At 51.1% G+C, this 22971-nt stretch overlaps 1 protein-coding gene across 1 annotated transcript in view; it reads right to left on the reverse strand.

Moving 5' to 3' along the window:
• Window positions 1–19883, reverse strand: part of ARHGEF16 (Rho guanine nucleotide exchange factor 16) — a 38040-nt gene extending 18157 nt beyond the window's left edge. The window contains exons 1-6 of the mRNA XM_034753578.1: window positions 19760–19883; window positions 8006–8580; window positions 4817–4868; window positions 3341–3510; window positions 1652–1708; window positions 1143–1303 (exon numbers count right to left, since the gene is read on the reverse strand). Of these exons, the coding sequence (XP_034609469.1) occupies window positions 1143–1303; window positions 1652–1708; window positions 3341–3510; window positions 4817–4868; window positions 8006–8554 (989 nt within the window). The 5' untranslated portion in view covers window positions 8555–8580; window positions 19760–19883. The remainder of the gene's footprint in view (window positions 1–1142; window positions 1304–1651; window positions 1709–3340; window positions 3511–4816; window positions 4869–8005; window positions 8581–19759) is intronic.
• Window positions 19884–22971: the final 3088 nt, after the last annotated feature.

The following is a 22971-nucleotide window of genomic DNA, read 5'->3' on the forward strand; positions in this document are numbered from 1 at the left end:
GAAGACACCCCACACAACAAGGCTCTTCTAGGGCACAAGGATGAGAATTTGAAACCAGTCGAGGGAGCCCAGTGGTGTCTACGCTGCTTTGAGTGCGGCTTTATCAGCAGGACTTTCTTACCCACGCACGCGAACTTCGCCAGACAACCCAGCCCTGCAGAGCAGCAGCACCAGGAGGCCTTAGACTGCCTAGTTTGAGGAAGGGACTGTGCGCTCCTCCCTGTCTGCACAGAGAATACAACACTGTAGACACTAGCCACATGAACATACCCATGGTGTTAGCGCCCAGGTATGCCAGTCAGGTGGGCTCAGCACCATGGCACAGGGGCTTAGCAGAGGGGAAGGGGAGGCAGGAGGGTAAATGGTACGTTTGCTAACAACATATTACATGCAACCCGATGGGTTGCCCAGCAGCGCCCCCCAGTTGTTCCTTCAACAAAATGAATCGTATTTAAATAGGGAGGGCAGCCAACCATGGGACAGCGGGAATTCCCGATCACTCGGGGTCTTTAACTCAAGACTCTATGCTTTTCTAAAACATAAGCGGCAACTAAGCAGAAGTTATGGGCTGGATGCAGGAATCACAGGGGGAGGGTCTCTGGCCTGGGCTATGCAGGTCAGACGGGATGAACATAATGGCCCCCTCTGGTCTTAACATCTGTGACAAGTCCTGGTGCCAATTCAGTTGTTTCTTGGAGGATGGGGCAAATTCTGGTCCCTGCACTCCCCACCAGCAGGGACTCCAAGTCTCCCGTGGCCAGGGAGCCTCCCCTCTCTCTGACCCATACGGTGCATGAGCTGCTGCCGCCAGGAGTTGAGTTCTTAGACTCCCTAGTGCTCCACTGTATAGGAACAGACAGGTACAGGTGAGCCAGGTTGCACCACCGTTCGGCCCAGCCGCCCTCCAGCTGTAGAGGGCAGCCAGGCCAAGGTTCAGTGGTGTTGGGACCACACAGTCAGAGCAACACTCCAGACCACTCCAGCAGCAGCGGTACTGATTTAGCACAGGACCACTGCTTAAAAGTGATTGGGGTCAATTGCAAAAACTGTGCGTGCGCATGCTCCCCCCTTCCCCTCCCCAGCACCCCGATAGGCACCACTACTGGGTAGATTTTCCCCATGCGCTCCCGTCCAAGATTTACCTTTTGCTGATGCTCAGGATCTCGCCGATGTTGGAAAAGAGGTGATGGTGCTCAGTTTGGGTCATTGTCTCCTTCAGCTCTTCGGATTTCATGAAGTGAGACACCAGGATACCCAGGCTGTGCAGGTAGGAGTACTCAGAGGTGATGATCTCAAAGATCGCCTAATCAAGGGGGCACAGGGGGGAAAAACACAACAATATACCCATGAGGACTGGAACATCTGAGCAGCAATCATTCCCATAGACAACGTGAACGAGCAAAGCAGCATGACGGCCTGCTCTGTGCAACAACTACACACACGTTGGACTGAAGAGGCTAGAGACGCTTACACTGCCACGGTGTCGTTCCATGGCGACCTCAGTCACAAATTTTTGAAACGTAGCAATGCTCACCACCAGCAGTAGGTTCACTAGTGCACCCGAGAAGTCTCCCCTAGGACAAGGCTCCCATTAACCTAACCCCAGCTGACTGTGACAGAGCCCTCGTGGATTCGTAACAGTTTCTCTCACCTCTTGCCTTTTGCGTTCCTCTGGGGTTATTCTGTCTAGGATGCCTGCTTCCTGCACCTGAACGACAGAGAAAGATCATGCGGGGTGTGAAGGACAGTACTGCTCCCACCACCAAATATCGCGTCCCATGTGCAGCCTGGGAAAGGTATCAGAGGATGCACCATTGCCCAAGGCATCTGGCAGGAACTCTCCCAGCCTCCTGCACTCTGTGCTCTAAGGACATAAGAGCCGACATAGCAGGTCAGACACCTACCCTGGCACTTTGCCTCCAGCAGCAAACAGATGCTTCAAAGGAGGATTAAAATCATTCCCAATGCCTGTGGTCAATGGTGAAAAACTGTATCACGAGACATTCTTCCTGACTCTTGCAAATAATCTGATTGCACCTGGAGCATGAGATACAGCTACCCCAACCTTGCAGGGTGCTAGGGTAGAGTAGTTTGAGAGTTATCAGGTCACTACCTCCACAACACCCTCAGCCAAAGCAAACACTGAAGCAGGTACTAGCAGTTGCTAAACTGGCCTGCCGGACAGCTGTCTGGTGTTAAACTTCATTACTGGGTCTTACAAGTGACTTTCTTGGAGGCACCTCTTAAGAAGTTTAATAATTGTAATGGGATGGGAACAGGCGGTGAATAACTGAACCATGAAAACAGACCTGCAGCCTTGGAGGCAATGACCCTTGGAGGTCATATTCTGGTCCAGGCTAACAATGAATCATGATTTTCATAAAGATTTATACTCTCCTATGGCAGCCTTTACTATTATTGGAAAGTGTAAAAGGCGTTTGTTTTTCTCCTGATGGGACTCCTCTACCAAACAAATAAAAAATAAATGAGTTTAGGGAGCTTTTGGGAGAGACGGACAGACACACACATATTGGATTCTGATGTCTATCTGGAATGACAGCTCAGGGACCTGGGCTGATAGCCAATCAGACGCAAATATGGATCTCACCTGCTTTGGCAAGGAAAGAGTGAAAGGGATTTTCCTTTACTAAACCCTTTGACCCTCAATCAGCTCCGTCTCTGTGAAGATTTTATGAACATTAATCTTTCCTCCTGCCAGCCGCACCCTAAGGCGGCTGCCCCATCCTACAGCTGGGTGCACTAGGGCACTCTCCATGGTGACAGAGCAAGCCAGTGACAGTCACGAACACTGACTCTTAAGCCCCCAGTCTTGTGGTGTTAAAACCCCATTTAGTTTGGTTGGGAAAAAAAGCAGCCACTACCCCCCTATCCATTTCCTGGCTTAGCAAGATTTCCAGACTCAAACCCAGCTCTGAGCCAAATTTAAAAAAGGCTCATAAAACCTCCCCAGCCCCTAGGGAGACTCGCATGCAGTGAGCACCAAAGTTGGCTCAAAGAGAGAAAACAGCGACCTTCAACCCAGATACATCTACTCCTCTGCAACAACGGATCGCACTCCTCACTACACATTAGTACGAGCCCACACCATCTACACAGCCCTGCTTCACACAGCCCCAGTCCCAGCCCCGCCTGCAGCAGGGGCACACGCAGAGGGAGATTGAAAGAGAAGGAAAACCAGAGTCCAGGAATAGAGATCCTTCTGGTAGTTTGCCTGGAGTTAGCGGGAGTGGGAGCAGCAGCAGCAGCGGGCTCTCTCTGGCAGGCCAGAGGGAGGATTCGAGGACAGGACAAAGCGTGAGATGGGGCTCCTGCTCCCTACCTCGGGTAGCTGGCTCCAGGTCACCTGGGCAGGGCGATAGCTTTTCACCACAATGGTGTTGGGAACGGGATGCTCCTCCGGAACGGAGTCCTCCTCGAGCAAGTCATCATCTGACTCATGGTTGATAGAGTTCAGCCCTCTCTCACGGATCTCCTGATACAGCCGGGGATCTGGAGAGAGGACGCAAGCCAAGAAATTACACACGGACTCTGAGAAATCGTTCCCCTTCCACCCAGAGCCCACCTCCCACACCGCCCTTTCCACAAGGGAGGGGAGGGGAGAGACCCAGGGCCTCCTGTGAGGCCCACAGGGACCCCACATTCGACAGCCTCTGGAAGGCCCCCAGGAGCAGGCTCTCCTCAGCTGGGGCAGGATTCATGGCCAGGCTGGGATGTGGCACAGGGGCAAGGGATGGATGACGCACGAGTGCTGAACGTAACATGGCCAGGTCAGGGGGTCTCTCTGGCAAATCGGGAGCCTCAAGGCACTTAGCGAAAACATACAAGGGGAGAGTTTTTACAGAGAAGACATTTACAGGCCCTGCAACTGCTCTGTGCAGAGCTGGAGCTGCAGGGAAATCCAGCCAGGGACACACCGCAAGAGACTGGTCCTGCTCCCAGGAAACAGGGTCAGGAGCACAAGCAGCAGCTGGGCTCTCAGTTCTTCATAAAAATACTAGAGAGAGTGCCACGGAGGCAGTTAATCCTCGCATCATCCTCAGCAGAAAGGGCAATGTTGTGGAGTCCATTTTACAGGTGGAGAAATCAAGGCAGAGAGGGCCGGTAGCTTGTCCTGGGCCAGAGGCGGTTCATGTCAAACATGGCAATAGCGCTCAGGAGTGCCTGGCTGCATGGTGTGGGCTCAGGACATGCCTCTCTCAGAATAAGGCTCAGGACCCCTGGACACCAGCTGCTTTGAACTCACACAAGCTCAGTGCAGTCTCAGATGAGATTCTGCATCAAGTAATTCAATTATTTCCAGTGCGATTCCTAGCGCGCCACTGAATAAATAAAGGCAGGTTCCCTGCCCAGGTCAGCTTACAGTCTAGGTCAATGGTTAAAGGCAAGAGCAGAGGAAGGGGAGGAGTTGGACAAGCACGACGACGGTCAGGTGATGCAGTCACACGGGGGCTGGTGCACACATCTTGGTGGTTACATTCCCCCCACCCCTCAAGCGTGAACGTTCATGGATTGGGTCAATCCTTCGTGCTTTGAACCCAGGAGCAGCGAGCCCCATCCGCTGGGTGGGCTTGTTTGCATGGCTCATTCCCGCCGGGAATGCTCAGACCAGGACCCTGGCTGTTCTCTCAGGCTGATCCAGGAGGGCACCTGCCCATGGCTGTGAGGATAGGGGGCACCTCTCAGCTGGGAGAGACTCACTAACCCTCCCTGACACCCAGATGCTGGGATGAGGGTGGAGGTTGACGCCAGCAACACCAAGGAGTTTGGGAACAGCAGGAGCGAAAAAACAACTCACCATCCTTAAAGGAGCCCCCATGTCTCTGCATCCGCTTCCTCCCGAGTGTTCTCTGAAAGAGTGGCAGGAAAGACAGAGTCAATACAAGACGTGGGTGGACAGAATCGAACCTCATCCTGACAGCTCTGGAATAACAAGCCATTGCTGGAGTCTGATTTCTTTAGGTCCATTTTACAGGGACCGGGAGATGCTGTATTGACAGCCCTGGGTCTGCCCTTTACCCACAGACTAAGCCAAGTGTCTGCAACCTCGGTAATACACATGCTATTTCCCTGGCCCCTCAATGTCCCCAGCCTGGATCTGGAGAGGGACACCCTGGGGAGTTCAGTCTTCAGAATTCACACAAGCTGCCAACCCTGGAGTAGATTAAGTGTCCAACAGGGAGTAATCCTGCACTGACAGGGGATGCGCTAGTTGAACAAGCAAGGCGGTTCCACCCTTCACTCCTTTCCTGACAGGTCAGGAAAGCGCTCTTAAGTGGTATCAACTTTTGGCCATTAGCAGCATTGGCTAAAAGTGAACAGGCAGCCTGTTAGCAGCCTCTGATAGCTTACTGACAGAGCATCTCTCTTTTCCACCCCCTTTGTCTTCAACTGGGAAACTATAAACATGCAAGAGGAAAATCCCAGTTGGTGTCTGGATGAAACGCAAACAAACACCAAGCTCTGTAGCAAGGTTAGCTAATTAGGTTGTGTGTGCAGAGAGAAAGGGTGTTTTCTTTAAGCATCTATGTTTCTCATGGCAGAACCCTTTACTTACATAAAGTCCCATCAGGTCACAAGTGGACAGCCACAGAGGGGCATCAACGACAAGGAGGGTCAGAACAATTTTTACTATGGGAAGACACCCAGAATAGGCCTCAATTTACCTACATCACAGGCTAGAAAGAAAAACTCTGCTCTGTATCAAAAATAAGGGGCTTGATTCTCCTCTCATGCCAGGGTCTCTCTTTTGCCTTTGGCAGAGTTCCCCCCCAATTCTGATCTCTGGAAATCCAGTCCAGTGAGCTTAAGCTGACTTATCCAGAATGGGAGCATAAAAAAAAAGGTCAGGGGCCAGCTTTGACAAATACTGGGCTAAGTGACTTACTCAGGGCCACACAGCAAATCAGTGGCAGGGCTGGGGACAGAATCCAAGGGTTCTCTCAATTTTGTGGAGTTTTGTTTTGTTTTTAAATTTAGTTCCTTAAAAAAGGAAGTTACCTAACCAGCTCGTTACCTAGTCAATACCATCCTTGTCCCTCAGGAAAAACATGTGAATTCCAGTTGGTCTTGCTTGCAGTTTTGTTTGCTTTTAATAAAAAAAACCACCTGAGTGACTCAGCTTTCACCTTACGTTACCGAGTTTTGGGTCAGAACAGCCTGAAAGTGATCCCAGTATTTCTTTCAGCCGGACGCAGCCGCTCTACTTCTTGTCACAGCACGCATACAAAAGATACCTGTGGTTAACCAGTGGTAGGGCCTGTTTCGTTTGTTTCTGGGATTATGCCACTCTTCTACAAACACTAGCCCCCAGCACAGTGCAAATCTGAGAACTGTTAAAATGCATGGGGTTAAGTTGGCTCACGTGAGCAGCTTCACCCATTTCTGTGAGTGGAGTCTGTCTGCACTGCCGACAGGCGTCAGACTGCAACTCACCTGTGCTGTACCACGTGCTGAAATACATTTTTGTGCTTAACCACCAATGCTATACAGCCATCTAAACTCAGTCCACTCCCCACCAGCTGTTCCTTGCACATTTGTGAAAAGCACTTCAAAACAAGCAGTCCCCCCCCAGCCACGAGCCTTAGATGCAATTATGAGTGAATGAAGGCGCCAGGCAGAACATGAGCGGATGTTAAACAGCTGGATCGCATCCTTCCCAGAGGATTACATCAGCTCGACACAGCCTGTTCTTGCCCCGACCCCCACAACCTTTCCAAGGGAGTTTAGTTGCTAAAACTTAACCTGGACGGATCTCAAACCCTCCCCCGCCCCCAACCTCACAAACCCTAATTCTGAAAGGCACAGCAGTTCTGAAGGTGTATTTCATTTAATCTCAAGCAAGTACATGTAATGACCTGGCTGCTGTGGATAGCCATAGACAGCCCATAAGAACCACCGGAAGCCTGGGAGTTAGTTTATTTATTATGCTTTGGCCTCTCAACCCCTCCTGGCCATACCTCGGGGTCAAGCTGTAGTAATTAATGCCATCTGCAGGGAGTGGAGTTACAGAAGTTGGATCTGCTAATGGGAGAGAGGGGAGGGGCCGGAAGCGTGTGGATTTGCTATGGTAATTTCACATGAGAGAAAGCAAGGGGATAGAAATCAGACCCTGACTCTCTCAGCTGTGTTGGACCCGGGGTTGGACTGTGAAAGAGCACAATGTCTGGACACTGAGTTAAGGCAGCAAGACGGGCCCTGCAGTCCTTCCAGCACACATGCTCACTGCATACAGCTGCTCTTCAAAAGCGTGTCCAAGTCGTCAAACATACCAGCAGGGTGATCACTAGCAACCTGCACCCAAGGAAAGCAGAAGGCCACCCAGGCAGCGAGGATCAGCCACTTTTTCCCCAGCCAGTATTACACTGGTGACTAACCGCCAGATATGGGTGCACTAGAACCAGTCTAGGGAACAGCAGAGCTTCAAAACCTGGATTAACTGGTTTCACAACACAATTCCACACGCATTTGGAACCCAGCCATTACGGGAGGTGATTATATATGGCTTAACTAAGAGGCAGACCGTACCCACTGGCTGAGTGACCAGAGACACCACAGTGCTCAGCTGAATTGTACAGATGAGAACAAAACTCTGGTCTAAGCTTTGGCCCCAGGAATACCCAGGCAGCTGCTGCTTCAACTGATGGAGTCTGGCCAGGAATGGTGGTAGAAGAGGTAGAAAGAAGAACAGGAGTACTGTTCTTCTTTTTGCGGATACAGACTAACACGGCTGTTACTCTGAAACCTGTCATTATAGAAGAGGTAGAGTTTGTTATCTCGAGTGTAAGCTCCTTGGCGGGAGGGACCATCTTTTTGTTCTGTGTTTGTACAGCACCTAGCACCATGAGCTCCTGCTCCATGACTAGTGCTCTTAGGAGCGAAGGTATTACAACTACTACTAACCTTTTGTTCAGGTCAGGGCAGATCTGGCGTGCCCCAGGTGACACTCCAGCAGCAGGAGGGACTGGAAGCACACAACCGGGCCTACCTTGTTTCTCCCTGGGCTGCGTGCTGCTTGTGCGTTGATGTCCTGCGACACAGGCTTTAGGGTGGCGACGCTCTTAGAAGGCTCAGGCTCCTCGACATTCCCGAGTCCCTTCATGGCTGCCCGGTACGACGTGTTCCGCAGATTGCGCTTGAGGCTCCCGCTAGAATCCATCTCGATGTCCAGGTCATCCAGGGAAATGCTGGGGGCAGACATCCGCTTGAGGTCGCAGCGAGCTGCCTCTTTACTCGGCATGGGCACGGCGAAGCTCTGGTGGCGGGCAGGGGTCTTGGATTTGGTAGACACGGCCAAGCTTTTGGGGATCAGCTGCTGGGTGCCCACCTTGAGCGCGGCCGGGCTCTCTGTGCTGAGGATGACCCGGTGGGGCTCGGTGGGGGACGGGGAGCGCTGGGCGTTGTCTAGTGCTGCCATGGAGCTGCGTTTCCCAGAGGGAAAGGGCACATCGGCATCTATCCGCAGCTCTGAACGGAACTTGCGCTCTAGGAGAAGGGCCTTGTCACCCATGGAGCCGTCAGAGTGCCGGTGAGACATGCTGGCGCTGTGGGGAGCCAGGGACCCTGCAGAGAAAACAGAAAGGGCACAAGGCTTAAGGAGCTTGGCCCTCTTCCAGGAACAGGGGTCAATGAAAGAGATCCAGGACCAGCACAGAGGGGTTTAGGACTGGATGGGGTTTGGTTGGTTGGTTGGTTTTTTTAAAGAGTCAAACAAACATTTTCTCCCCCTTCTCCCCCCAGCATTTGCAGCATTTCATGTTTGCGCAGGAGAGTCTGGAAAATGAAATCTACTCTGCATTGACAGCAAACAAGAGCATGAGCTAGCCTAGGACTTTTGTGATGGGAGAAAAAGAAAACAAAACACCCAGCAAATAAATCAATACACAGAACAGCTGACTTGAAAAAAAAAAAAAACCCAAAGAAGTCACATGATCTCATTTATTATATTTCAATAACACCTCGAAGCGCCGACTGAGATTGTGACCCTGTTGTGCCTTGCACACACATGCAGTGAGAGACTGTCCGTGCCCCAGACTACGAAAGAAATAAGACAGAAAGTGGGAGGGGAAAACAGACCCAGACAGGTGACATGACTTGACCTGCAGGTGGCCGGGAACAAAACCCGGTCTCCCACGCCCGAGCTGTATGTTGTGAACATCAAGGGAATCTGGAAGCAACAGCTAAGCTAGAGAAATTTAACAAAGGAAAAAAGAAACCAAAGTGAAAGTACCACGGCCTTGCCCAGCACGTAAGCAATCAGCCCACCAAGAATAAATGACTCAAAAATGAACACCGAGAGCTGTCTACTTTACCCGAGTGCCATCAGACAGGCCCACGCTAACTGACTGAGGCTGAGTTCTACGAGAAGAAACGGAGCCTCTTGCAAACAGCCAGCTGGCAGCACCATGGGCCCAAGTGAAACCCAGGCTTATGGAGCTGAGGGGCCTGCAGGACTCACGCAGGTAAGAATGTGAATCCCCACCATGGACCCAAGAAGCCCACAGCAGCTCTGTGGAGTCTTTCAAAAACAAAGACCACAAAGGAGCTGTTTGTTCTCCCATCAAAACATTCTCTGTGAAAAACTAGAGACAAGAATTTCCAGCCCCTCCTTCCCCCCCATGTTAGATCCCATCCATTATCCCCAGTGAGCTTCCGAATACATACGGGCAGTTACTGTCCAGCCCATCGTTACTTCTCCTGCATCTCCTCTCCTTAAACACTCAACAGGAGGCAAGTTCCTGCCCCCAAACAGCCCCAGGAGACAAGGAGGGACTGCACTGCACACCAACCTTTACGCCTAGGTTCTATCCAGCAGTCCCCCACCTTTTAATACTGCATCGTTCAAAGGAAAGGAAAGTCTCGGAGGAATGGACCCTGGTTCCCACCCAGCTGGGACAGCAACCAGAAATTCCAGGGCTTGAATTTTGTACTAGGTCTCCACTTATATGATGTAGCCACAGATAAAAGGTATCAGGTATATTTAAGACACAGGAGTGAAATATAAGTATGTATTAATGTTGTAACACAGGGCCCCAGGCCCATAAAATAGCATATGCTAATTTATCCTAAGGCCTAATTTGGCTAAGTAAATTAGTAATAAACCTACTGAACTTGTATCTGTTTGCGATATGCTGATGTTCTGAAAATAACTGCTGACCTTGGATAATAACGTCTACGAGAGAGCAGCAGCCACCACAAGATGCCCATTGGTAACTGGGGTGAAATGTTATGGTGACAAGGTGACGTAAACTTTAACGAGTACAAGGGAAACGAGCTGGCCTATGAAAACAGGGCACCCCAACAGTAGTGGCGTGTGGAAGTTCAAATAAGGAGGGGTTAAAACCTTCACAAATATGTCTGAACCCCAGCGGCATCAGTGTAACACATTATAAAAGCCGTATCCTGGCCTGCGTGTGTTAGTCGGGGGGAGGGCGGAGAGGGGGGAGACACCAGGATGACAACCACTAGTGAGGAGGAGGATGAAGACTGGCTCTTAGGGTTTTTCCACAAGGCCTGGTGTGAGTAACGCCAATATTCTGTATTGGTCTCCCCCTTAGCAGGTTGCAGTGTATGTACTGTTTGGTTGGCTAATGAAAGCAATTATTATCGAAAGAGCACTATGTGGTCTCTGCTGTGCACCGTGGGATCCCCCTTCTATTGATAACCTCCCTATGGTGGGAGGGTCTTGGGGGCTGAACTCTCACAGATTAAAGTAGGTGCAAACCCTCACCTCGGGGTGGGTAACTACAGATAAAGCTACACGTGGGCACAAGGTAACAGCACCTGCAATTCTTTCATGACTTCCCCCCCCCACCACCACCCTCAATCCAATCAGCTAATTCATAGAGGGTGCAAAACTGCACACATTCACAAGAAGTGGTTGGGTTTGAAAGACAACACAAACGAAGGTGCCACTGATCAGCTGGTAGGTCCAGAGATAAAGTCAGTCTACTGCCCACGGGGAGGGCAGATAAGAAATATACCGTATACTGTTCCTTTAAAAAATTATCTTTCTATGTGTTTATACAACGCCTAGCGTGACCCTCCAGGGCACTACTGCAATACAAACACACCACAAATCCGGCCAGCACTGGGGAGTTCCTCCCATCCTTAGGACGAGTTAAGGAGAGAAATGCACACACAGACCACACCCTGGCTAGAGGGAAAAGAAAGATTTGGCAACCGTGCCTGGGTTTCAAAGCTCTGCCACTTCCTTTGCTTGGCTCTAGGGCTGATGTCACCAGAGCAAGTTCCAGTTCTTTGCTCCAAGCTGGGAGCAGGAAGAAGATTAGGGTGCAAACACCACCCGCTGCACTTGTCCTTTACTTACTGCTCTCTAGTCTACTTCCTGCACACTTGTAGGGTGACCAGACAGCAAGTGTGAAAAATCAGGACGGGGGGGGGGAGGAGGGGAGTAAATAGGAGCCTATATAAGAAAAAGCCCCAAATATCAGGACTGTCCCTATAAAATCGGGACATCTGGTCACCCTACACACTTGCCCTCTGCTGCCACCCTGGGCTCTCTCTAGAAGATTCCACACCTTGATACAACAGCTGCACTACAGAGGATGCACCTCAGCTCCCCCAAAGGTTCCACATGTCTCTAGAGCCGTTTGGAAAGCCAGGCATGTGCCCAGTGCACAGCAGAGAGCATACATGAGGGTGCAAAGTCCTTACTGACAAGTTTGGGGTGACCCCATTTGCAAGCGGCGGCCACCTCAAAGACCCTACTCTGCATATTGCTTTTCTGGGAGATAAATGCTAACGTGACATGCCACACAATTAATGCACTTACACTCATGCCCCTTTTCTCCCCATTACATGATTTCACAAAAAGCATGCTCCAAGTTGCCCATACTGAGGTCCCATTGTACTGAGCTCTCGCTGAACCATTCCCCATCAACAACCATCGAACAGGAAACACAGACCAAGACTTGAAACATGTTCTTCTTTACAATAACTGGCAGAAAGACAAGTCAGCCTGGTCTACAAAGGCCTGTTTGATTGAGATGCTGCTCATTTTCATCTGGTTGGACAAGGGATACATGCCCCGTGCCGGCCAGTGTCCTGCCAAGCATCCTGTCGGAGGGAGGAGGGTAAAACCGCCATGCTCCATCCATTGACACAGGCGGTGCTGCAGAGAAGGGCCCTGTTTAGCAGCAGTGGAAATAAGGCAGCTAACAGAGAAAGCAAAATAGGAACTCTAGCTACTTGCCAAACTACAGCCATTGCAGCTCTCTCGAGGTGCTCTGGGAAAGAGAGGTGGGTTCTGCTGTTCTGAGCACAGACCTCGGAACCAAGAGCTCCTGAACTGTAATCCCAAATCTGACACTGAGTCACTGTGTGGCCTCTGGCAAGTCATTTCATCTCTCAGGGGAAACAGGGACATTTGCAAACAGCAGCACTAAATAGTAAGAAAAATGGGTCCACGCCATGAGGCCACCTTGTTTGAGGGATGGGGGAGAGGAAGTTTGGCTCTGACCCAATTCCGGGACAAGAGTCAGCTGCAAAATTCAGATTCAAAGCGGCTTCTGAACCTCTGCAAGTCTGGAGGCGTTTGGACCCAGCATCTTGGTTTAGCTTTCGTGAGTGACAGATTACCCCACATCTGCTTACAGCAGGGTTCTTGCATCTTCCTCTGAAACATCTGGTCAGGCCACTGCCAGAGACAGGCTACAGGCTACCTGATCTCCTCTGGCCATCCCCATGTTCATCACCTCCAGTATTACCAGATATCACCACAATTTATTCTCATGACTCAGAAGCAAGTTCCACAATCTGCTCCTACTGAGGAAGACAAAGACAAAGCCCAGCAGACCATAGAGAGCCTTCCCTGAGCGGAGCGAGCATGGATTTGGAAGGGATCTAGAGGGGGTTCACTCCCTACAGTGCACCGTACAACTTCACACCAGCTTCCAACACCAGCTCCTAGACTGGGTGCTTCGGCATGTGCTTTATAGAACAGTCCCGTAACCCCTCTCTCCCCTGCTTTGAAATCTACAAGGAAGTGACAGGGCCCTGTTCGGTATGTTCTTGGCCTGCAGACGCTTACGTATGTGCCTTATTCACGCGAGCTGTCCCTTTGAAGTCAGTGGGACACCTCGTGTGCGTGAAGTTAAGCACGTGCCTACATGTTTGCAGGATCACTGCACAGGGATGCATTCAGGAGCACCTTAGCTCGAGTCCGATTACACTGACCCACCAGTTACTTACCAGCTACCACGTACCAGACCCATTAGGTAGGCCCTTTTCTTACCCAGTCACTAGCACTGAAGAAGTGAGCCAGGCTCTCCAGCTTCATTCAGGGCAAGGAGAAGAAGTCTTCCCACTGGGACCCAAGTAGAAGGCTCTTCCCAACCTTGCAGGGCTGAGCTACGGGCTTCCCCTCTCCCCCCCTGGAACACTTGTCCTGAAAACAGCTGTGTGTGCTGTGCACAGATATTACACAGGCTCAGGGAGGCTGGACAGTCAGGATGGAGGGAGAAACTAGATCTAGCTTCTTCTGAGACCAGCTGAGCTGGTCAGGAAAGAACAGGAAACGTGGCTCCAGGGCGGTGGATCTTAATACCATTTCTACCTGACATTCCGTTCTGTGGAAAAGGCAATAAAGAGGGAAAGACTCCAACATGCCGACACCGGTTGGATCAGGTGTTTTCAGTCTGGGCAGCGGCTAGTTCTGAAGTCGCTCAGCTCTGCCCTCTGTCAGAGGGGACCAGGGGTGAGTCTGTCTCAAAGATGCTAATCCCAACATACCACATTCAGCTTCTCACTCAGTTACCTCCACTACATGTGATGCCCCCAGAACTACTCACCCAGCACCTCTCACTGGATTTGGACACATATGAAAGGCCAATTTCATGGGTTAGTCTCATTTTATGTTTGCATATGCACAGGGTGGGGGCAGAAGGTGACTCAGAAACAACCCCCCCGCTCCACACCCTACCAAAACACAAGGTACAGAACTAGGATCAAGCTCCCGGGGAAAGCTGGTCTTGTTTTGTTTTTTAAACTTGACTGTCACGGAAAAGCAATAACCGCTCTGCAGCAACTATACGCCACAAAGAGAAGGATCAGACGCTGACAGGGGAAGGAATGTTTGCTGCTGGCAGCTATACTATGCTGTTCTTTATGCTTTGGGGCATAAGCTGGTTGCTAGCAGGGATCAGGAAGGAATTTCTTTTTCATCCGCCCCCAAATCTCCCCTGTATAGCATTAGGTGCTTTTCTTTCTCTTCTGCAGGGTCTCGCAGTTGGAAGTGATGGGACACCAGACTAGATGAGCTAGTCTGTATCCGTGTGGCAATTCCTGGGTTCCAGACAGATGAAATTCACTAACAACTCTTGGCACAAACAACGAGGAGTCCTTGTGGCACCCTAGAGACTAAAATTTATTTGGGCATAAGCTTTCATGGGCTAAAACCCACTTCATCAGATGCATGGAGTGGAAAATACAGTAGGCAGGTATAAATACACAGCACATGAGAAGATGGGAGTTGCCTTACTGACTGTGTGGGGGGGTGTCACACAAGGACTCATTGTTTCTGCTGATACAGACTAACACGGCTACCCCTCTGAAACCTGTCAACTTGGAACACAGAATCAGCCATACTGGATTGGCTTCATCAAGCCCTGCTTCAAAGGAACATCGAAGACTGCATTATACAATTAGGCCCTTTACACAGTGCTGGGATTCCTTCCTGATCAGTGATCTGCTTGTGTCCTGAAGCATGAGATTTGATCATCCTTATCTGTAGTGTCTATTGATATTACTGGTCACAAGACAACAGGACCCTTGTTAAAATCCAGTTTCTGGCCTTGCCAATAACCTCCTAGCAGATACAGAGATGCTACTCTGCTAATTATCAACCCCTATGGTCAGTTTAACAACAGAGCCAGGAGTTAACCCTGCCACATCCCTCCCATCAGTCAGATTGGCTACAGTCCTTCACAGCTGAGGAAATTGTTTAATCTGCAATTAGCCCAGACCATGCCACGTCACACTAGGAGTGGAGTGAACACCTGCTGCGAGTTCACAGATCAATAATATCTGTCCAGGAGACTGCCTCTCCCTGAACAGTTTGTTCAGTGGGAGGCAGAAAGGGAGAGGCAGGTTCCTTTGCTTGCTTTGCAGTACCAGAGTTAAGATAGCAGTAAACAGAGGAGTGCTTTGCTCTTACATAGCCACTACCATTCTGGGTCCCCACAGCACCCCATCAACATGAATTAGAGCCTCATACCACACCGCTCTCAACTATTCTCATCAATAAGAAGTCACATTTGACTAATATCTGTTGCTTCAAGTACTTCACAAACTTAAATGTGCTTTATTCAATCTATATACCTGTGGCTGAAACGCCGACACCTCTTAATTGAAAAGCAGCAGCGACATAACAGAGAACAGAAACGGCAGGGGCCCTTTTGGCTGGCAGCTCATAATCACTCCAATTACACACTGGAAAGGATACTGGGGTTGCCCTCTGTGCTCTTTCACAAAATTCCATTTGATTCTTAATGACCACAGGTCACATACAAGACCTACAGTTTTAGATCTCATCGAGAAGACTGTGTCCAGCATCACCCAAGTAAGCTCACATTACTCTAAGTACAGGCTCAATACTGGCTCTCAAGCAGTAGCCCCACCTGATGAATCAACAGCACCAGCTTTAAACTTACCTCTTGCACAAGTCTCACTGTTGCTATTGCGAGTCTAACTTACAGGGGTTTTTGTGGAGCCTAATTCATTACTATTTGCAAGCACACCAAGAGCCTCAAATGGAAGGTACAAAAGGATTCTTACTTATTGGTGGTTTATTCCAACCAAGGGCTTGGAGCTGTACAGGAGAACAAAGCAGAGACAATCTCTGCCCAAAGAGCTTACAAACTAAGAGAGACCAAGATGAAGATTTGCAAGAGAGACTAGTGATTTTGGGTGCCCAGCCTGAGACACCTGAAAGGGACCTAGTCTTCAGAGTGCTCCAGGCTTTATGAAATCCAGACCCCTTTATGGGGTCTTAGCTGGGGATCCAAAGTCACCTTTGAAGATATTGGCCTGACTGGGAAATTAAGAGGGAATAGCTTAGTGTCTTCTTTATGCCATTATTTCTCAGTCCAGGAAAAGAGTCACGAACTATTTGGATTAGTGCTACATGGGTCACAAAGCTCCTCTTACTTTCTTGCCTTGCTATTAATTGTATATACAAGCCCTTATGTATTTCTTCATTTATTTTGCTTCAGTGCTCAAAGCGAGACTCTTTTGAACGTGCCCCAACTGGCCACAGAAATTAAATACAGGTATTGTCCAAGAACAATTACACAGTCTAATAAATGCAGTTGAGGCGGGGGAAACTATGTCAATTCCTCTCCCTGGAACCTGCCCCCAGTCAGACAATCTGTTTGTTTATTTTGTCGTTCCAAGAAAGTCCCTGACATACTTGGTTTCAGCAGCCGTGCTGGCTGCTGGGATTTATTTCCCAAAGGCTGGGCAGCAATTTATTCAGTGTGTATTTTTAGATTTGATTTTGGATGCAAACCCAACAGTTAGTTTTCGGTTTCACAGTGCAAGGGGGAACCTGTTAGGCAAGAGAGCATTAGCCAGGCACAGGCTCTGCAGAAAAGCTGCGCTCCGGTTAGGAGCAGTTTGCTGACTCTTAAGGAGATGGTGAATCTCGTGGTTCCAGCGGCACGCTGGACGCCAGGACTCCTAAATTCTACTTGTGAGTGACCTCGGGCCTGTTGTTCAAGTGCTCTGTGCCTCTGTTTGCCCACCTGCAAAGTGGGTGTTCTACCCACCACACCTACACTGAGGGGTGTTGTGAGGCTACTCGGCTCATTGCCTTTATAGTGCTCCTGGGATCCTCTGCTGGAAAGACATTAACAAAAGAGCTAGGTTTATTACATCATCACAACAAAGCATGGGCTAGGCCCTGCCAGGGCAGCCTCACAGCGGGGACACTCTGCACTCTCCCCACTGGCAAGGCAGGGTGGAGGCCGCGAAAGGGGAACGTTACAAAACCCATCTCAGCTGGGAGAGCAGGGCCAGACGTTCAGAGGAAGTGTCCCCACCTACAGGACAGCCAGCGGAACCAGGACTGTCCCATTCTCCAGGGCCTGGTTTGCAGTGCCAGTCTCCACCCCTAGATGGGAGCTGGGAACAGGTAAGCGAGAAGGGCAGTTCTTTAAAGAAACCAATCACACCCACCAACTCTGGGTTAGCAACTGACCTGGCTCTCACATCCACTCTGCTTTCAGCTCCCAGTGGTGATAGAAGTAACGTCTTGACCTCTGGGAGACTCCCAGCTCCGCATTATGTACCTGTTTAATGGCTTCTGTAGACAGAACTGGGCTCTTAACACCAGAAGGAATTAGTCTCCAATAGCAGTTTCTACTCACCACTTAGAGCTCCTTGAGGCCCCAACAGTGTTTTACTGGCCACACAACATCCCTGATGGGTGGGGGAGCCTTGCAGTAGCACTCTTAGAGATGGGGCTGTGAGGCACCAAGATGTTGGATGATTTGCCCAAGTGCAGACGCAGTGTCAGTGATACACCCAACCACCTACAAGTTGCAACATTTGTATTTACAACAACAACAACAAAAGCACAGACACACACTTGGGGCTTGTCTACACACAAGCTGGACTGTTTCAACTTTACCAGGAGAGTCGGAAGAGCATGGACACACAATTACAGCTATTCCCAAACAGGAAGGGGAGCATAACACCAACAGAACTGCATCCGTAACAGAGGTTGGACCAGTGTAACTACTCTAGAAAAATAAATCTCACATCCCTAACCAAAATAGTTCTATTGGTATAAAAATCCATATATAGACCAGGCTTTCCAGTCCATAAACGCTGCTGAAATGTCTAGACACCGAACCATCACTGCATCCTGAACAATTAACTGAAGCTCTCTCAAATTAGTCATCACCAGTGGAGCTCAGTAGATGTCGCAGGAGGGGAGTCAAGAGATCAGACTATCACCTTAATATAGAGTCACATTGCATCTCTCCATGCTGCTGTTCCCAGAGGTCAAGAAACATGCCACTCTGAGAATGGGAGACTGTTAAAGCCATCACTGAGCAGAGTTCTGCAAAAATCTGAGCTGCTGCGCGCTACAAAAAACACAACCATAAAAACACCCAAAGAGCTTTGCTAAAGATTTTAGCACGTGGTTCTCCAGCCATTCCCCCACCCGCTCCCAGTTCTGTGGTACAAATAAGGAAGGACAGGCTTTCAAGTTTGATGCAGAGACTTCACGTACAACTCAAGAGCGGGGATGCAGTGGTAATACAAGTACTTCTGCTGCAGACCACAACTAGTCTCAAATCAAAACATGACAGCATGGGAGAACTGCTGGTGACCATTAGTCATCAGTTACCCCAAACAGATACACCTTCAGGTTGTCACTAAAGCTCACTATCCCTGTTCTCAGCACCCATGAGTGACTCAGACTCGGCGCAAATACTGTGCATGAACCATAAGGTGAAGTGATAAGATAGTAATAATAATCCCTCTTATAGAGCACTTTTTATCCATATCGGTCTTTAAAACGTCAGTATTGTTATCCCCATTTTAGAGATGGGGAAACTGAAGCAGATGGGGACTTGCCTAAGGTCACCCAGCAAACCAGTGGCAGAACCGGGAATAGAATCCAGGTCTCCCGAGTCCCAGTGCAATGCACTAGCCCAGGGGTCGGCAACCTTTCAGAAGTGGTGTGCCGAGTCTTCATTTATTCACTCTAATTGAAGGTTTCGCGTGCCAGTAATACATTTTAACGTTTTTAGAAGATCTCTTTCTATAAGTCTATAATCTATAACTAAACTATTGTCGTACGTAAAGTAAATAACGTTTAAAAATGTTTAAGAAGCGTCATTTAAAATTAAATTAAAATGCAGAGTCCCCCGGACCAGTGGCCAGGACCCGGGCAGTGTGAGTGCCACTGAAAATCAGCTCGTGTGCCGTCTTCGGCACGCGTGCCATAGGTTACCTACCCCTGCACTAGCCACTGGCAGGGGCACCCGGCACGTATTTCCCACGCTACGCACAACAGAACCACTCTCACTTCAGGGGGTCACAGCATCACTCAGGTTGGGCCTGGGGGGCTGCTGGGTTAAATATCAGGGAATGGGGCTGCGCCGCTGCATGCCAGGTCACAATGCCTCTTGGCTTGGGGGCCCACTGAAACCGGGGTGCCCAGGCAAACTGCCCCTTCCCCTGGCCCTGCCAACAAGCCGCACCCGGCTGTGGGCACCACATCCCCCACCTGCCACATAGCCACGGCTCCGTGCCACCAGCCAAGGAGGAGAGCTGGGAGGGGGGTTCCTCTCTTCAATGCATCGCTGTGGCCGGGCTCAGCCCCAGGGGAGCCAGAGCAAGTAGCACCAGGAGGCTGAAGGTCCCAGCTCCGCAAAGCCCCCAATGTCTTGGCCCAAACGTCCAAGAGGAGGAAGCCAAGATGCCATCCCCACCCCGGGCTGCTGCCTCCCCCTTAGCCCGGGCCAGCGGCCAGAGTGGGAAATAAGGGGGCTGCCCGGGTGGGGGAGAAGGACAAGGCGCAGTGCAGCGGGGGGAGCCGGTGGGGGCAGGCTCTGCGCAGAGGCGCCGGGACAACAGGGAGGGAGGGTCCCGTGTTCGCGGCTCGGTACCTGCAGCCGGGCCCGGGGGGGGGCGCACAGGGAGCCCCGCGAGGGAAGCGGCGGAGGAAGCGGGACCCCGCGGGGAGGCGGCCGCGGGCAGCACCTACCTGTGCAGCGAGCGAGCCCGGAGCCTCCAGCGCCGCCCCGCCGCCGGGCAGGTGCGTGTTCCGGGCCGAGCTCCGCCGGCTGCAGGCGGAGGCAGCGAGACGCGCCCGGCCCGCCGAGCCCCACCCCCGCACGGCCCGCCTGTCCCGGGGGTGGGGCCGGCCACCTGGGCCCGTCCCCGCCGCTGGGGCAGCCCCGGCCCGGCCGCTCGTGGGCGCGCAGCGGGGAATTGCCCTGGCCAGGGGTCACGCGGCAGGTGGGTCTGGCCTGTGTCCGGCGCTGCGCGTCCTTGGCTTTCCTCCTTGGGCGCTCAGCGCCCGTGAATCGCTCTAGACCAGGGTTGGGCGAACTTTTTGGCCCGAGGGCCACATCTGGGTCTGGAAACTGTTTGGCAGGCCATGAATGTTCATGAAATTGGGGGTCGGGGTGCGGGAGGCAGTGGGGGCTCCAGTTGGGGGTATAGGCTCTGGAATGGGGCCAGAAATGAGTTCAGGGTGTGGGAGGGGGCAGTGGGGGTGAGGGCTATGGGGTGAACCTGGGGATGAGGGGTTGGGTGCAGGAGGGTGCTCTGGGCTGGGTTCAGAGGGCAGGAGGGGGATTGGGGTTGGGGCAGGTGGTTGGGGTGCAGGCAGAGATCAGGGGTGCAGGCTCTGAGCAGTGCTTATCTCAAGCAGCTCCCAGAAGCAGCAGCGTGTCCCCCCTCTGGCTTCTATGCGGCAGCATGGCCAGGCAGCTTTGCACGCTGTCCTGTCTGCAGGCAGTGCCCCTGCAGTCAGGGCCAGCGCAACCCATTAGGCGACCTAGGCGGTCACCTAGGGCACTACAATTTGGGGGGTGACAACCGTGGCGGTATTTCGGCAGCGGGACCTTCTGGCGCCTCTGGGGGGGGGGGCGGCATTTCAGGGCGGACCTTCCACCGCCTAGGGCGGCAGAAAAGCTGGCAGCGCTCCTGCCTGCAGTTCCCATTTGTCACGGTTCCCGGCCAATGGGAACTGCGGGGGCGGCACTTGAGGTGTAGGCAGCGTGTGGAGCCCCTTGGCTGCCCCTATGTATAGAAGCCGGAGGGGGGACATGCCGCTGCTTCTGGGAGCCACACGGAGCGGGACAAGCCCCCAACCCCGCTCCCTGGCCAGAGCTCAAGGGCCGGATTAAAACATCTGGTGGGCTGGATGTGGCCCACAGGCCGTAGCTTGCACACCCCTGCCCTAGAATCATAGAAGATTAGGGTGGGAAGAGACCTCAGGAGGTCATCTAGTCCAAACCCCTACTCAAAGCAGGACCAATCCCCAACTAAATCATCCCAGCCAGGGCTTTGTCAAGCCTGACCTTACAAACCTCTAAGGATGGAGATTCCACCACCTCCCTAGGTAACCCATTCCAGTGCTTCACCACCCTCCTCATGAAATAGTGTTTCCTAATATCCAACCTAAACCTTCCCCACTGCAACTTGAGACCATTGCTCCTTGTTCTGTCATCTGCCACCACTGAGAACAGCCGAGCTCCATCCTCTTTGGAACTCCCTTTCAGGTAGTTGAAGGCTACTACTATCAAATCCCCCCCTCACTCTTCTGCAGACTAAATAAGCCCAGTTCTCCCATCCTCTCCTCATAAGTCATGTGCTCCAGCCCCCTAATCATTGCCCTCCGCTGGACTCTCTCCAATTTATCCACACATCCCTTCTGTAGTATTGTGTCCAAAACTTGACACAATACTCCAGATGTGGTCTCACCAGTGCTGAATAGAGGGGAATAATCACTTCCCTCAATCTGCTGGCAATGCCCCTACTAATACAGCCCAGTATGCCATTAGCCTTCTAGGCCACAAGGGCTAGGGTGAGCAGACTTCACGATAAAATCGGAACCGTCCTCATTTTTAGCTGTTTGTCCCGATATTTTGTTCGGCCGGCAACACTCGTTTTTGTTTTTGTTTTTTGCCCCCCAGTGTCCCGATATTTTCTTCATCTCATCTGGTCACCCTAACAAGGGCACACTTTTAACTCATATCCAGCTTCTCGTCCACTGTAATCCCCAGGTTCTTTTCTGCAGAACTGCTGCTTAGCCAGTCAGTCCCCAGCCTGTAGCAGTGCATGGGATTCTTCTGTCCTAAGTGCAGGACTCTCCACTTATCCTTGTTGAATCTCATCCGATTTCTTTTGTCCCCATCCTCCAATTTGTCTAGGTCACTCCGGACCCTATCCCTATCCTCCCGCGTATCTACCTCTCCCCCCAGCTTAGTGTCATCTGTGAACTTGCTGAGGGTGAAATCCATCCCATCATCCAGATCATTAAGATATTGAACAAAACCGACCCCAGGATCGACCCCTGGGGCACTCCGCTTGATACTGGCTGCCAACTAGATATCGAGCCATTGATCACTACCAGTTGAGCATGACAATCTAGCCAGCTTTCTATCCACCTTATAGTCCATTCATCCAATTCATACTTCTTTAACTTGCTGGCAAGAATACTGGAGCCCCGGGGTGGTACCGAAAGGGAGATGAGCTGGGGATGGAGGCCGAGGGGTTGGTAGAGCTGGTGGCTGGTGAACGTAGCCGGCACTGCTGGACACCAGAGAATCTCAGCTTTAGGTTTGTTTAGTTTTTTTTTTTTCTTTCCCCAAAATAACTCTCTCGCTCTCACAGTGGCTGAAAAAAGCCAGAAAAGGTGAAGCAAGGGGCCCTGAAAGCTCAGAAACCAGACGGCAAAGACAAATGTATTTAAAAAAATCTCATGATTTTTAAGCCAATCTTGTGATTTTTGAGTGGCTGGGGTTGACTCTACAGGTTACCCCTGGCAGCATCCAGGGAACAAGCCTCTTACGCCAGCACTGGCCTTCTCTGTCTTCGCTTCCCTTCCCAACAGGGCTGCAGCTTACTGAAGTGACCCAAGAACACGCTGAAGAGCAAAGCGCTCACTCACTAAAGAAGTTCTGCAATTTGTTTCTAAAGTATAATTTTGGAAGAAGAGAAGAAGAAATTCCAGCAAAATCAGGTAAGCCACTTGTGAGCGTGGGGGGAAGAACACGACCTTGCCCCTTGTGGACATAAAGGCAGCAGCTTTGCCTTGGGTTGGGCAATTTAAAAAATGGGTCAGTGTTCAGGCTTCAGATGTCAATATCAAAAGGGATTGAATGGTGTGTGATATTAAATCAAGGTTTGCTCTCATCGCTAGCAGCTGTGGTGAGGGTACTATATGAGCCCGATTCCCGGTGCCCT

Source organism: Trachemys scripta, chromosome 19 (assembly GCF_013100865.1).
Source record: "Trachemys scripta elegans isolate TJP31775 chromosome 19, CAS_Tse_1.0, whole genome shotgun sequence".
NCBI lineage: Eukaryota > Metazoa > Chordata > Testudines > Emydidae > Trachemys > Trachemys scripta.